Source organism: Giraffa tippelskirchi, chromosome 4 (assembly GCF_054371585.1).
Source record: "Giraffa tippelskirchi isolate mGirTip1 chromosome 4, T2T-mGirTip1v1.2.pri, whole genome shotgun sequence".
NCBI lineage: Eukaryota > Metazoa > Chordata > Mammalia > Artiodactyla > Giraffidae > Giraffa > Giraffa tippelskirchi.
Window position 1 is genome coordinate 171,045,772 of NC_137278.1, and position 16,036 is coordinate 171,061,807.

Consider the following 16,036-nt stretch of genomic DNA (forward strand, 5'->3'; position numbering starts at 1 on the left):
GGAAATTTCAGAAGTAAATATAAGAGATGGAAATTTCAGAAGTAAATAAGAGAGTCTCACCTAAATTCATACATTTACACAGTCAACAAGTATTATATGAATATGTAATACTTACAAGGGGCATTACAGCACAGTGATTAAGAGTACAGATTCCTAGGCCAGTCTGTGGATATGAATCCCCACAGTATCTCTTAGTAGCTTATAAACTGGGGCAAATTACCTAATCATGGTATTCCTCAGTTTCTTCTTTTGTCCTATGAGGGATAATTACAGGGCTAATGAGAGGATTCAATGATCTCATGTAGGAACTTCCCTGCTGGTCTAGTGGCTAAAACTCCATGCTCCCAAAGCAGGTGGCCTGGGTTCAATCCCTGGACAGGGAACTAGATCCCACCCACATGCCTCAACTGAGTTCCCAGGCCACAACTAAAGATCCTGCATGCCACAACAAAGACCGAAGATCCTGCATGCTGCAACTAAGACCCAGTGTACCCATATAAATAAATATTTTTTAAAAATGAGTTAATGTAAGTAAAGTGCTTAGCACAGTACTTGACAGTAATACATCATATATAAAGATTAGCTGATTAGTTATTCTTTTTTTTTTTTTTTGACTACATGCCAGGCACAGTTCTAGACACAACAGACTTCTGACAGGGTCCCTGCTTCAAAGACCTTACATTCTTTGGAGGGATGGGGTAGCACTGATGATAAACAAGCAAATAATAAGTAATGACAAACAAAAATATCAGTGATGAGAAAACAGGTTAAAGGGATAGGGAGAGATTGGGGAATTTGAGTTGAGTTAGGAAAGTCAAAGGAGAGCGCTTGAGAAACCTTGAAGATGAGCATTTCTATGACTAAAGAGAAAAACAGAAGGAAAGGTTCTGAGCAGGAGGATGCAAGGCATGTTAAAAGGAATAGCAAAGATGTCAGTGTCAAAGGGCAGCAGGAGATAAGGCTGGAGAGAGACAGCCAGGTTCCCAGTCACTCAGGACCTTAAGAGATCAGAGTGAGGACACTGGATTTTATTTGGAGTCTGAAGGGAAACGAGGTTTAAAGCACAGGAGTGACAAAATCCAACGTGCACTTCAAATGACTCACTCTGCCAATGACCTCTAACGAATTATTTGGCTCCAAGGCTTTCTGAATTTAATCATTCTACTACTAATGGTGGTTTAGTTGCTAAGTCGTGTCCGATTTGTGCAACTCCATGGACTGTAGCCTGCCAGGCTCCTCTGTCCATGAGATTCTCCAGGCAAGAATACTGGAGTGGGTTGCCATTTCCTTCTCCAGGGGATCTTCCTGACCCAGGAATCGAACCCAGGGCTCCTGCATTGCAGGCAGATTCTTTACCAACTGAGCTAGGAGGGACATTTTGTGTATTTGGGAAATGGAAACAATACGTCATGACAGCAGACTGAAGCATTTCTGACTGCTTGAAAGTCAAGCATCCAAATCCAATAATGAAATTGCTACATTTAAAATGACAAAGCATTTACTGCAGGAGAGCATTCCATTTGTGTTTGTTAGATTTCACATATGAAGTACTGCTTAGAAATGTTTGAGAAAGATTTGACAGTGGTTTTGGAATGTTGGGAAGAAAAAAAAAAAAGACTCAGAAATTATGATTCCAGAAGGGAATGCTTGAGATATCAACAACATAAGATTCCAGAGAGGAACTATACACCAAAAGGAGGGCTAGGGGGCTGTATCATCACCACGACAACACACAGAGATGACCAAGAAACAAACCAAGGTAAGAATGACATGAAGAGAAATTAAAATGAAAGCACTCCATGAACCAAAAATCCGAAGAGAAATGAGACTGTTTCCATATGGCAGGCGACCTTTTAGAAGTCAGTCTGAAGATTTTCAGGGAGAGATCAGAACAATGGAGGAACAAAACCAGGACTTTGAGCTGAGCCACTGACCAGGATGAGGAGTGGCATCTCCTTTTCAACAGGGAGGTGTGCTCCACAGCAAGACAAACTCGAACAGCAGACTGTCAAACGCAAAGCTTTCCTAGTCTCAGCTGCAAAACTAAGCAGAAGGATAAAGGGAAAAAATTTAGGGAAAGGGTCAAAAAAAGGTGTGTGTTTTGGAGTATGGGAGGTGACTGAGAAGAAAAACCATTCGATAAGTCAAAATCGCTCAGATTTACGGGATTCTGGATATCTTTTATGGAATTCTGGGTATCTTTTCAGGGGAGCTGACTAATTTTTAGAATAGCAGTGTTTTTCAAGAGCCAGCCTTGGCCATGGCAAGGAAATGGTTTTAAGTGAAGATATGTAGCAACGTAGAAGAATTCTGAAAGAAACCAAAGCTCTGGAAAAAGTGAGGCTTTTTTTGGGTTCATTGTAAAGGAACATAAATTAGTCTCAAACCCACACTCTCCGCCTACCCCCCAACTTCCCAGAGTCCTATGCAGCCCACAGCAAGTGGAAGTGTGCCAAGACCAACAGTGTGGACTGAAGCTCTGTGGATGAAGGGTGTGATGGGCTCCGGTGGACCTGGCGGGCAACCCAATGGGATCACTTGAAAGCGGTGCCACAAAATGGAGACTAAATAATCACCGAGGATGGTCAAAACGCACAGAAAATGGGACACGCTTAGCAAAATCAGAGGACAGATTCCCTACTCCAACTCATTAAAAAAAAAAAAAAGAAAAACCCATAACTAAACAAAAAAAAAAATCCAGATAAGATAGTAGAAAATGAAACAAAGCAAAATATACCTGCTCCCTTACCTGTCTTTAACTAAAGCATAGAACACCCTCCCTCTTCTCTCCTCCCAGCCACCCTGGAACAGAATAGGGAACTAGCCACAGCTCAGGTGAAGACCTAGGCCATCTAGCTACACAGAGGGGAGATGGCAGACAATGGAAGTGGTGATTCATTACAAAAGAATACACTCCCAGCGGCCTGCTGCCTCATGGGCTCACTGCACTATTTAAAGGAACAGCAACCCCCCTTCCAACCTCCCTTATTCTTAACACCTTCCCTCCTCTTGGTCCTGATGGAAAACAGATTTTGAAGAAAATGCCAGCAAAGCACTGAGCTGTCCAAGAAAGGGAGGGCTTTGTGTTCCACAGAAACTGGCAGTTTTACTCTAGAGAAGAGAACAAAAATTTTCTTTCACGTCCACACTGTAAAATCTTCCTCTCTGCCTAGTATACTTTCCCTTTTGATAGCAAATAGTATAACCTTTTCTTATTAATTGGAGTTGAGGTCATTTACAACTTTGCCTAATTTGACACGTATTACAAGGATGATTTCTCCTTCCTTTTATTCCACACTGTTATTTTCACAGATGAGAGGAGATGCAATATTTTGGTTCATAGGCTCTGAAAGGAGAGAGCATCTCAGTGACATACTCCTACAACATATACAGGAATGACAAGGAAACCTAAAGTTATTTTTTAAAAAAATCACATGAGCATGTGTGTCTACTATACTAGAATTCCATAATTAAATGGCCATCTGCTTTTTTCTTTTTAAAGCAAAACTTTGATAACTTATTGCAAATAATCGAGCATTATAAACCAAAAACAGGCCTTATAAAACCAGAGCATATATAATAACAATGAGTGAGCATCATGTAGCTACTGATACAGATCTAAACATGTGATGAAAATGTCATCCACTGAAGGCCCTTCTCCTTCTTCCACCAAGTAAGGGATGGAAATGGGATACAGAACTGTTAAGATCAAAGATGCAAAGAATCTAGGTGACAAAATGGTGAAAACATACCTAAATGCCTTTCCTAATATACTTGCTGAGATACTAAATACCACAATGAACTGTTTGACAACTTGAACCATAAACAATGCAAACATTTTCTACTCAGAAAGCTTATGTGACAGATCATTATCAAAGACTGAGATCCTACATCTGGCTCAAAAAACCAAAAACTAGCCCTTCACCCTCCCCCCAAAACTCCTATAGAACAAATAAAAATTTGCCCTGTTTGGCTACTTGCTTCATTTTTTTTCTAGATTATTAACAACTATGTATGTTACATTAACATAGAAAGTGTATACAAAAAACAAACACATTGGAATACCAAAACTTCATAAGTGTGACATTCTGTATTTTCCATTTGTACACATTCAGAAAGGGAAAAACTGAGCTCCTGCTTTCCCTTCAGCATTCACACACACCCAGAAAATCATTAATGAGTTTCACTCATCTATTAGAATTCTTAACCACCCCCAAACTCCTTTCCAGTTTCTACTTATCTCTTCTGCTTCATTCCTAAAACTATAGTTTCCTTAAATACTGATTATTAAGACCAAGTTATTAAGTGTGCAAACGCTTGTGCATTCTAACTTGGGCTTGCACATGCTTACTCAGCTCCTCTAGAAACTAAGGGGACAGGCTCCAAGAGGTCACGGAAAACCTCTGATTATAAGAAGTCCTAGTTTAGGTAACTCTTTCACTGACTTAAAAATATATATAACAAAAAGTCATATTTACATAAAAAAGTATATATATAATGAAAAGTCAAGTAGTTGAAAAGGCTCCAGTAATAGCTGAGAAAGAAGAGAGCTGGTACCCTCTAATATGGTCAGTTAATGAAAATTGAATGAGGGCTCCAAGGTTAAGAAGTATCATCTACCAAGCAACAAAGAGAAGCCAGAAACAGGTTCTCTCTCTTTTTTTTAAATTTAAGTATAGCATATTTCAAAAGAGTTAATCAGGCTCATGATGAAGGGATAAGAAGTGCAACAGAAAATATTTCAAGGGGTTTCTCCCCTTTCCAGAAGAGGGAGGGGTCTCTTTATAATCTCCAAACTTAAATCTGTTGAAAAATTATTTTGCAGAGACATACTCTTTGAAACTTCCCTTTCCTCCAGGTCACGTTGGGAAAACCTCCCTAAAGCTTTACCTCCTTCCCAACAGCACTGCGGGGCATTATATAACATTTAACGGAACAGGGCTCCAGCTCCTAAAATCATGCCTCTATCCAGATAGCCAGCTGACTTTCTCGCCCTCCGGTGGTGACTTAGAGAGGGAAAGAGAAGAGAATACAAAAAGGGGGGCAACCTCCTTAAAAGGAAAGCACTGTCCAGTGATGAAATTTCCCTACAGAGAATAAAACCTGGAGTGAAACGCATCCTAAGTCTGAGACCAAAGGATATGAAGTTCTACAATGAAACAATGTAAATGTTTCTAACTGATAAATCACAGTCTCATCATTTCCTCACAACCTGTATATAAAGAAAAACGGGTAAAAGGATCATATGGAAGGATTACAAAAGGAAAAACAGCACCGCCAGGGAAAATTGGGGAAGAGTATTCACCTTTCTGTTTGTCAGGAATGACTTGCTAAAATGCAGATATTGCCTGGCACAAGTAAAGACAGGCAGAGGGAGGGAGGGAGGGAGGGAGGGAGGGAGGGAGGTCTTCCATTTCCTACTCCCTCTCCTTCAGATGTCTTTTAATGCCCCTGTGACTGTCACTTATACATTCAGACCTGCTCTCCTGCCAGGGAGGGCTCTAAGCTGCCTGTGCTGCACCTGGATGCTTCTATGGTTCTCATGGAAAACAAACCATGCAGTAACAAAGACATGAAAATCAAATGTATTTTTTCAAGCCTTCATTTTTAATAAGCCCTTTAGAGCAAAGGCAGCAAAACTGCAATACCATCGCCTCTTTGGAGACACCGAAGTGAATCTGAAATCGGATTTCCCTACAACACAGATTCTTCTGCTATTCTTAAAAGGAAGTCAATCCCGCTCCCCTCTTTTTGGCCGTCTGCAAGAATCTCTTCCTACCTCTGCAGTCTCTCTCTCCCTCTCTCTTCTCAGAACCAAGACAAAGAGGTAGACAAATCCCCACAGGGTCTTTCCTGAGCCACAGCTGCACAGTACAGGAAACAGGAATCTGCTATGGAGCTAAGGGAGGGGGAGAAGAAAGGATACGCATACAACACACACACACTCTCTCTCTCTCTCTCACGGACCCACAACAGGCACAGACTAGCTTTCCAGCTGATAACAATAATTTTGACCCTTTCTAAAAAGACAATAATAATTAAAACTCTGGTGACTCTGCCCTACCCGAATAGCTCTTTTTAGATCTCGGAAACGAGAAAAGAAACGAAAGGAGCAAACACAGATCTTACCTGAGTTACCATTTTCTTTTTCTCCATAAACCAAAGGAATAGATGATGAACACTCAGAGCAGTTGCGCTGGGGGACACCTTCCACGGCTTTATTTCCACCCCCCTCCCCCCCCAGTCTAGTTTGTTAAGGGCGGGTGATTGTTCTCCCTTTATCTTGTTTTCCTTCCTTTTTTCTTTCTAGTGTTTCTTCCTTTCTTTTCTCTTCCTCTCTGGCAGTCTCTCCCCCTCCTTCTTTCTCCAGCTCCCTCCCATATCTCAGGCAGATGGCTGAAGGAAGCCCCACCCCTGAATGCCTAAGGTAATTAATCAGAGTAGGGCCCCACCTCTTCCTCCTCCCCCCACCCGCTCCTGGCTGGCTGACATCTCCCAACTCCAGAAACAGGCCTGCTGGAGAATGGCAGTTTGGTGTGTGCTTTGCGCACGCGTGTGTGTGTGTGTGTGTGTGTGTGTGTGTGTTCGCGCGCGCGCGTGTGCGCGTGAGGAGAGGAGGGAAGGAGGGGGAGAGAGGCAAGGGCAGGCGCCATGTGCAGGCATATTTTAAGGAGTGAGATTCTGCGATGGTGGCATTAATTATATAGCACAGGAAGTATTCAGGGCAGCTTACCATAGTTAGTACAGATTTAAAATGTTCCATCTAAGAATACTTGATAATATGAAATAAGACAAAAATTATTTTTTAAAAAAACATTTCCACGGATGCATAGTTTATAGATACAGTGGATTTAATAAAAAATGAGAAAAGCTGCTCAATGACAGTTGACTGGAAGGTTTTCAAGGAATGGAAATATGCAAGAACCTGCTTGTCCTAAATCAGCCTAACGACTTCAAAGGACCAAAAGAGAGAAGGGAGGTAATTTAAGTGCATATTTTTTCCACTGTAAAAAAACCTGGGGATTCTGAAAAAGGTGTCTACAAACATGACGGCTTACGAAACGCAGGGTGGATACTAATTTGACTGTTCAAGGCCTCCAGCTTCATTACAAATTCTGGTTAACTGAGAATTCACCTTTTGTGTTCCTCAGACTTCTGCATGCAACTCAGCCTCTAGTGAAAAACAAACCTTTCATACACACATTGGACAACTGTGTCATTGCTATTACTAGTTATTGTTACTATACAGTGCTAGAGATACAGGAGATGTGGGAGAATGTTTATTAAATATAAGAGTTTAAGTTCTCTTAGTAGAAAATCAGGTTTGATTAAAGGGCTTCCAAGGTGGCTCAGTGGTAAAGAATCTGTCTGCCAATGCAGGAGATGCTGGAGATGTGGGTTCCATCTCTGAGTTGGGGAAGATCGCCTGGAGGAGGAAATGGGAACCCATTTCAGTACTCTTGCCAGGAAAATTCCATGAACAGAGGAGCCTGGAGGGCTATAGTCTGTGGGGGTCACACAACTGAGCAACTGAACACACACACACAGTAAAAAGGCATAATGAAAAAAAGCATCAGAGGTGTGATTCAGTTCAGAAGCCCTGGTCAGAGTCCTAATTCTGCCTTTTACAAGCGATCTTGGAAAAGTCTTTGACCTCTGAATATAAATGTCATAATCTTCCTACTTCCCTACTTTCTATTATTAAATATTCAAATAAAGTAATCTATGTGAATGTTTGATGAGTTCATGATATTTGTCTCATAACAGTAACAATTTTCTATTTTTTTAGTATTCTAATAAATAAGATCCTATATTGTTTTTTATTATATATTTTAAGTTATGCTATATTTATGTTATAATCTCTAACAGATCACCTGAAGGGCAAAGAGATTAATTCCAAAGTTAAGCTTCCTATTTTTAAAATAAATGCATAAAAAAATAAAAATTAAAAATCACAAATCACACTGAGAATACATTAAGTTTTTTCTGTCTCAATGAAGATTATTTGGCAAAATATATAACTAGGCTTTAAAAACAATGTACATATAATAGTGTTGGTTGGCACACTGCCAATATAACATCATCATAAAGTGTTAGTCACTCAGACGTGTGCAACTCTTTGCAACCCTATGCTCCCATCCAAGTTAGTAACCATTTTAACAATTCGTGAAAACACAGAAACTACCAAACAACCTGAAGAACCTGGCACAGTCATAGCTATTTACTTAGTACCTATAATACGCCAGGCACTATTCTGGGCATGTTACAGATACCTGAATACTTTTAGTATATGTGTAAAGAAATATGTACAAAAGAATGGGATCTTCTAACATTAGGAAAAACAACATTAAGAGAAAAGGGATGGATCAGTTCTGGACTTGTTCTTATTTACCATTTTTAGAAATGATCTAGAAGATAGAACATATTACATTCTCTGAATCTGTGACTGAAAAGCCAATCTGGAGATAAAATGCAGACAAAAAAATTCACAGACAAAGTGAAAGTTGCTCAGTCGTGTCCGACTCTTTGTGAACCTATGGACTTTACAGTCCATGGAATTCTCCAGGCCAGAATACTGGAGTTGGTAGCCAATCCCTTCTTAGGTGGATCTTCCCAACCCAGGAATCGAACCAGGGTCTCCTGCATTGCAGGAGGATTCTTTACCAACTGAGCTATTAGGGAAAGACAAAGTGAGTAAGCAGAAAAGAGTTCACTGGAAGCAAGGGCAATGCAGTGTGCTTTGGGAAAAATCTAGATCATATTCATGAGATAATTATTTATGCTTTCAGTTCTAATATAAGAAATAAACTGAGAATCACTGTATACCATTCTCTGAATCCGCTGGTCCATGATAGTGCTAGGAGCCAAAAACCCGGACCACCAAGAAGACAGAGTCCCCCATTCCGCACCACACAGACACACACACATACACTCATACACGCTACCCTTATGAAAACCATAGCTGTCTTGAAGTCTGCAAACCTCCATACATATGGAAAGACAACAAGCCCCAAGAGATTTTTTTTTTTTTTTAAATAAAAATGAGGGATTCCCACATGCAAAAAGCCTAGGATATATCTTTTCCACACTTAGGACCAGTATTTTATGTTGCAGATAATAAACTTGAAAATATTAAAATAATTTTCATAAACTCACTGATTCTAGTGAGCACTGCACAAACTCAAGGCTATTCTGATGCGCGTCCCTGACTTTAAAGGCTGTAGTTATAGAGGACAACCTGCTCCCTCGTGCCCAAGAGAGAGAAGAGCAACTGAACAGCCTGGATCTGACCCAGCAAAATGCCTGAAGTCTCCTGGTGGCTGAGTGTGCCCAGTGGTGCACCAAGAAGAAACTCATTTCAGGGCATTTTCTGGGCAGGAGGGAGGGATTTGGGGAGGGAGGCAGGCAAACAATCAATGACAGCTAAGGGAGGAGAATATGTCCACCCTCAAGGATCAACCCTCAGCTTCCAGCACAGGGCCTGATATATGGCAAGTACTCAACACATATCTGGTAAATAAACAAATGAACTTCTCCTAGTCATCTCAATGTCTTTATTGTTTCCTTGGGGCTTCATGTAATCCCCAGAACTCTAGCTTCCTTTCCTCCATAACATTCAATGGAAATTGATCTTATCAAAGTCACCTAAGAAAGACCTCAGATGGCCAAATTCAATGGACAGGTTATATCTTCTTTTTTGGTGTCTGGCACTCTCTCCTTTTGGAAACTTTTATTCTCAGCTTCAAATAAGACCAGTCTTTCCTGATTCTCCTCTTTCCCTGTTCACTTGCTTCCCCATCTTACTCTTCTTCCTCTGTTGTTGTTGTTGTTCAGTCACTAAGTAGTGTCTGACTCTGGGACAAAGTGGACTACAGCACGCCAGGTTTCCCCGTCCTTGACCAGCTCCCGGAGTTTGCTCATCATAATCATGTCCGTTGAATCAGAGATGCTGTCTAACCATCTCATTCTCTGTCGCCCCCTTCTCCTCCTGTCCTCAATCTTTCCCAGCATCAGAGGCTTTTCCAATGAGTCAGCTCTTCAAATTAGGTGGCCAAAGTATTGGAGCTTCAGCATCAGTCCTTCCAATGAATATTCAGGGTTGATTTCTTTTAAGATTGACTGGTTTGATCTCCTTGCTGTCCAAGGGACTCTCAAGAGTCTTCTCCAGAACCACAATTTGAAAGCATTAATTCTTTGGTGTTCAGGCTTTCTTACGGTCCAACTCTCACATTTGTACATGACTACTGGAAAAACCATAGCTTTAATTGCCAACCTTCAATGTTGGTATTGCTCAACATGCCATCTTCAGACCTCTTTAACTATATACCACAGGTCCTTAACCAAGGTACTGAGTATATAGTTCCTTACACAGGTAGCCCAGTGGAAATTTGTTTTCTTATGTGCAATTAATTGTGTGCAGAGAAGATTTACGGTATTCATCAGATTTTCAAAAAGGTACACAACTCAAAAAAGTTAGGCAACGGTCCTCAATTCCCAAGGCCTCCTGTTGACCAACAAGCTTGCTCTGGGTGGTGTAACCACTCCACTGCTTCAACTACTACCCATTTACCTTGGTGACCCCCCACATTGCTATGTTCATTCCAGACATCTCTCCTGAACTCGAGATCAAATTCTTCAAATGCCGAACAATGGTTACTACCATTTAGATATCCAACAAATTTCTCTATTTTAAAAGTTCAAATTAAATTCTCAAAATGGAATCACTAATTCATTCAGCAAACATCTGAGTGTCTATCATGTGCCAGGCACTGGGGGCGCACAGTAATGGACAAAGGAGATAAACGTCCCTGTGTGTGTGAAGCCTGGATTCTAGGACTCATTCTGCCATGTCTTTTACTTGGTGGTTAAACTTCCTAACCAGTAAGAGGTATCATTTCTTGAAAACTTACTCTGTGGTGGCTTCTTATCAGGCCACTACATACATTCTTAGCTCACTTCATCCTCAGGACAAGATGTTTTAATCTCCTTTGCAGAGAGGAGGGAACTAAGACAAGGTGAGGCTAAGTTATCTTGCCCAAAGTCACGCGAGCTGGCAAGCTGAAGTGCCCAGATTTAAACCCAAATCTGATGGAAACTCTGGAGACCTTCCAGGACTCCTCCTTCTCACCTGACACCACACCAAACCAAATGCAAGTCCTTTTGATTTCTCTGAAATCTGTCCTTTCTTTTCACTCTGGCACCACAAATTCGGCTCTGACCTTATTATTTTGCATTCAGCCTCCTACTAGCTCTCTGCCTTCAGTCTACCCCCCTTCCTGTGCAGGCCTCTCACCACTGCCAGAGCTTGATCTTTTAAACACAAATCTCATCATGCCATTTCCCCGCTGAAAGTCCTCAACTACTGCCCACAGCCTAACAAGTGGCACAATCCTAACAGTTAAGGAGGCACCTAACACACACAACGTGGCTTCAGCTCACCTGTCCAGAGTCCCTGCTTTCCCTCTCCCCACCCACCGCCTTTCTCTGCTCCTTCCACACTTCACCGTGTGCAGGTAGTTCCTCTACAACTCCTCTGTTCTTTTCTCTTTCTCACTTCAGGCATCCCCTGCTCCAGAAAGCCTTTGCTGCCCTAACCTGCACCCACACGTGGGTTAGGGACCCCTTATCCCTGTGCCTTGGCACCTGAGCCGCAGTTCATATTGTTCCTGTATAACTTTGACCAGACTATGAGCAATCTGAGGGTAGGAACTGTGTTTCATAATCTTAACTCAGTTCCTAACCCTGCACCTAAATATCTAGTACATGAATGAATGTTTGATGAAATCAAACTGTGTAATGCTTTGATTTCTACCTCTTGCCATTTATATATCCATAGAGGGTACCTAAGAACAAAAAGCATCTCTGTGGTTATCAATATACTATAAAAGCAATCTTTTCTTCCTAAAGAGTACTTGGAAATATCTTTAAATTTGTAAATTTACTTTAATATTTTAGAAATTTGAAGGGGAAAGGAAGATATACAAGAAGAGAATGGGAGAAAGGCCTTATTTTCAACTTTATTAGAATAGTTTAGATTCTAAACAAAACAACAATCACTGATTTAAAAAAAACAAAAAACTCACGACTTCAGGTATCTTGCTCCTCACAATTTTACACAGACAGGACGCAACCTCCCCACCTCCCACCCACATTTCAGCAATGCTCTAAATCCAGGTCTGAGAGTCCCTGACCAGAAGGCATACTTTCCCAGGCTGTCGCTAACACCCAAGTGAAAAGCAACATTAAAGGGACAGCATTTCCTGCAACAATAAAAACTTGTTAGCTCTTCACTGCACAGCCCTCTCACCCATAATCCTAAGTGTAAATAACAATTTACACCTAACAGATATAAATACCTTTGCAGAAGCATCTAAGACAATACTACTTTAATATCACTCGCCCCAGCATTCCCTTTAATATAAATGATGCTAAATCACAGATAATTATATTATATACTAGCTCATTTTCTCTGGCTTAAGCAGTGTTCAGTCATATATAGCTCATTCTAGTCATATATAACTCATTCTAGTCACATATAACTCATTCTAGTCATATATAACTCATTCTAGTCATATATAACTCATTCTAGAACAAAAGGTGAGAGCAAAATTTGAAATCGACTGCTTTGGACCTTAAATGCTTATTCAGTTCAGTTCAGTTGCTCAGTCATGTCTGACTCTTTGTGACCCCATGAACCTCAGCACGCCAGGCCTCCCTGTCCATCACCAACTCCCGGAGTTTACCCAAACCCATGTCCATCGAGTCGGTGATACCATCTAACCATCTCATCCTCTGTCGTCCCCTTCTCCTCCTGCCCTCAATCTTTCCCAGCATCAGGGTCTTTTCAAATGAGTCAGCTGTTCCATCAGGTGGCCAAAGTACTGGAGTTTCAGCTTCAACATCAGTCCTTCCAATGAACATCCAGGACTGATCTCCTTTAGGATGGACTGGTTGGATCTCCTTGCAGTCCAAGGGACTCTCAAGAGTCTTCTCCAACACCACAGTTCAAAAGCATCAATTATTTGGCACTCAGCTTTCTTTATACTCCAGCTCTCATATCCATACATGACCACTAGAAAAACCATAGCCTTGACTAGACGGATCTTTGTTGGCAAAGTAATGTCTCTGCTTTTTAATATGCTATCTAGGTTGGTCATAACTTTCCTTCCAAGGAGTAAGCATGTTTTAATTTCATGGCTGCAATCACCACGTGCAGTGATTTTGGAGCCCAGAAAAATAAAGTCAGCCACTGTTTCCACTGTTTCCCCCTCTATTTCCCATGAAGTGATGGGACAGGATGCCATGATCTTAGTTTTCTGAATGTTGAGCTTTAAGACAACTTTTTCACTCTCCTCTTTCACTTTCATCAAGAGGCTCTTTAGTTCTTCTTCACTTTCTGCCATAAGGGTGGTGTCATCTGCATATCTGAGGTTATTGATATTTCTCCCGGCAATCTCGATTCCAGCTTGTGCTTCCTCCAGCCCAGCATTTCTCATGATGTACCCTGCATATAAGTTAAATAAGCAGGGTGACAATATACAGCCTTGACTTACTCCTTTTCCTATTTGGAACCAGTCTGTTGTTCCATGTCCCGTTCTAACTGTTGCTTCCTGACCTGCATACAGGTTTCTCAAGAGGCAGGTCAGGTGGTCTGGTATTCCCATCTCTTTCAGAGATTCTTTTCAGAATTTTCCACAGTTTATGGTGATCCACACAGTCAGAGGCTTTGGCATAGTCAATGAAGCAGAAATAGATGTTTTTCTGGAACTCTCTTGCTTTTTCAATGATCCATCGGATGTTGGCAATTTGATCTCTGGTTCCTCTGCCTTTTCTAAAACCAGCTTGAACAGCTGGAAGTTCAGGGTTCACATATTGCTGAAGCCTGGCTTGGAGAATTTTAAGCATTACTTTACTAGCATGTGAGATGAGTGCAATTGTGTGGTAGTTTGAGCATTCTTTGGCATTGCCTTTCTTTGGGATTGGAATGAAAACTGACCTTTTCCAGTCCTATGGCCACTGCTGAGTTTTCCAGATTTGCTGGCATATTGAGTGCAGCAGCACTTTTGACAGCGTCATCTTTCAGGATTTGAAAATAGCTCAATTGGAATTCCATCACCTCCACTAGCTTTGTTCATAGTGATGCTTCCTAAGGCCCACTAGACTTCACATTCCAGGATGTCTGGCTCTAGGTGAGTGATCACACCATCGTGATTATCTGGGTTGTGAAGATCTTTTTTGTATAGTTCTTCTGTGTATTCTTGCCACCTCTTCTTAATATCTTCTGCTTCTGTTAGGTCCATACCATTTCTGTCCTTTATCAAGCCCATCTTCGCATGAAATGTTCCCTTGGTATCTCTAATTTTCTTGAAGAGATCTCTAGTCTTTCCCATTCTATTGTTTTCTTTTATTTCTTTACATTGATCGCTGAGGAAGGCTTTCTTATCTCTCCTTGCTATTCTTCGGAACTCTGCATTCAAATGGGTATATCTCTGCTTTTCTCCTTTGCCTTTCGCGGGTCTCTTCTTTTCACAGCTATTTGTAAGGCCTCCTCAGACAACCATTTTGCTTTTTTGCATTTCTTTTTCTTGGGGATGGTCTTGATCCTTGTCTCCTGTACAATGTCACGAATCTCCATCCACAGTTCATCAGGCACTCTATCAGATCTAGTCCCTTAAATCTATTTCTCACTTCCACTGTATAGTCAAAAGGGATTTGATTTAGGTGATACCTGAATGGTCTAGTGGTTTTCTCCACTTTCTTCAATTTCAGTCTGAATTTGGCAATAAGGAGTTCATGATCTGAACCAAGTCAGCTCCCAGTCTTGTTTTTGCTGACTGTATAGAGCTTCTCCATCTTTGGCTGCAAAGAATATAATCAATCTGATTTTGGTGTTGACCATCTGGTGATGTCCATGTGTAGAGTCTTCTCTTGTGTTGCTGGAAGAGGGTGTTTGCTATGACCAGTGCGTTCTCTTGGCAGAACTCTATTAGCCTTTGCCCTGCTTCATTCTGTACTCCAAGGCCAAATTTGCCTGTCAGTCCAATCTTATCACATCCTTGCCAACACTTGTTATTTTCTGTTTTTCTTCCTTTTTTTTTTTTTTTACAGTAGCCATCCTAACAAGTTATATTTTAGCCATTCAGTCAGAGGCAGTAAATGTACAATCCAAAAGACTAATTTCAAAAACAGTTTCTCAAATAGATTTCCCTCTGATTTGGCCATGCTGTGAGGCTTGAGGGATCTTAGTTTCTGGATCAGGGATTGAAACCAAACTCTTGGTACTCAAAGTGTGGAGTCCTAACCACTGGACTGCCAGGCATGTATGTGTGGTTCAGTCATTCAGTCACATCCAACTTTTGGCGACCCTATGGGAACTGTTGCCAGCCAGGCTCCTCTGTCCATGGCATTTTCCCAGCAAGAATACTGAAGTTGGTTGCCATTTCCTCCTCCAGGGGATCTTCCCGACCCAGGAATTGAACCTGTGTCTTCTACACTGTAGGTAGATTCTTTACCACTGAGCCACTGGGAAAGCCCCTGGACCGCCAGGGAATCCCCTCAAATATATTTTTTATGGGTAGGGAGACTATACTTCTGCTAAGTCGCTTCAGTCGTGTCCGACTCTGTGCGACCCCATAGACGGCAGCCCACCAGGCTCCGCTGTCCCTGGGATTCTCCAGGCAAGAATACCGGAGTGGGTTGCCATTTCCTTCTCCAGTGCATGAAAGGGAAAAGTGAAAGTGAAGTCGCTGAGTCGTGTCCGACTCTTAGCGACCCCATGGACTGTAGCCTACCAGGCTCCCCCGTCTGTGGGATTTTCCAGGCAAGAGTACTGGAGTGGGGTGCCATTGCCTTCTCCAAGACTATACTTACTATCCTTTAAATCATGTCTAGCAACCCCCTACCTACTTATTCTGCCTGTATTGTAAACTGATTTGGCCCAGATTTGGTTCTGCAAAAATTATAACTAACAAAATAACCAATTTAAATTGCACACTCTTAAGACAGGCATGATTTTATGAACTATAGGAGCAATAAA

General features: G+C 41.4%; 1 protein-coding gene across 48 annotated transcripts in view; it reads right to left on the reverse strand.

Annotated features, from left to right (window-relative positions):
* RBFOX2 (RNA binding fox-1 homolog 2) overlaps positions 1-16,036 on the reverse strand; it is a 289,290-nt gene that overhangs the window by 96,898 nt on the left and 176,356 nt on the right. For 9 of the 48 annotated variants that reach the window (XM_081597052.1, XM_081597055.1, XM_081597044.1 and 6 more), the window contains exon 1: positions 6,130-6,390. The exons of the other annotated variants lie outside the window; for them this stretch is intronic. In XM_081597052.1, coding sequence (XP_081453178.1) covers positions 6,130-6,156 — 27 coding nt within the window. In that variant the 5' untranslated portion in view covers positions 6,157-6,390. Of the gene's footprint in view, positions 1-6,129; positions 6,391-16,036 lie in introns of those variants that run through there. 48 annotated transcript variants of the gene reach the window in all.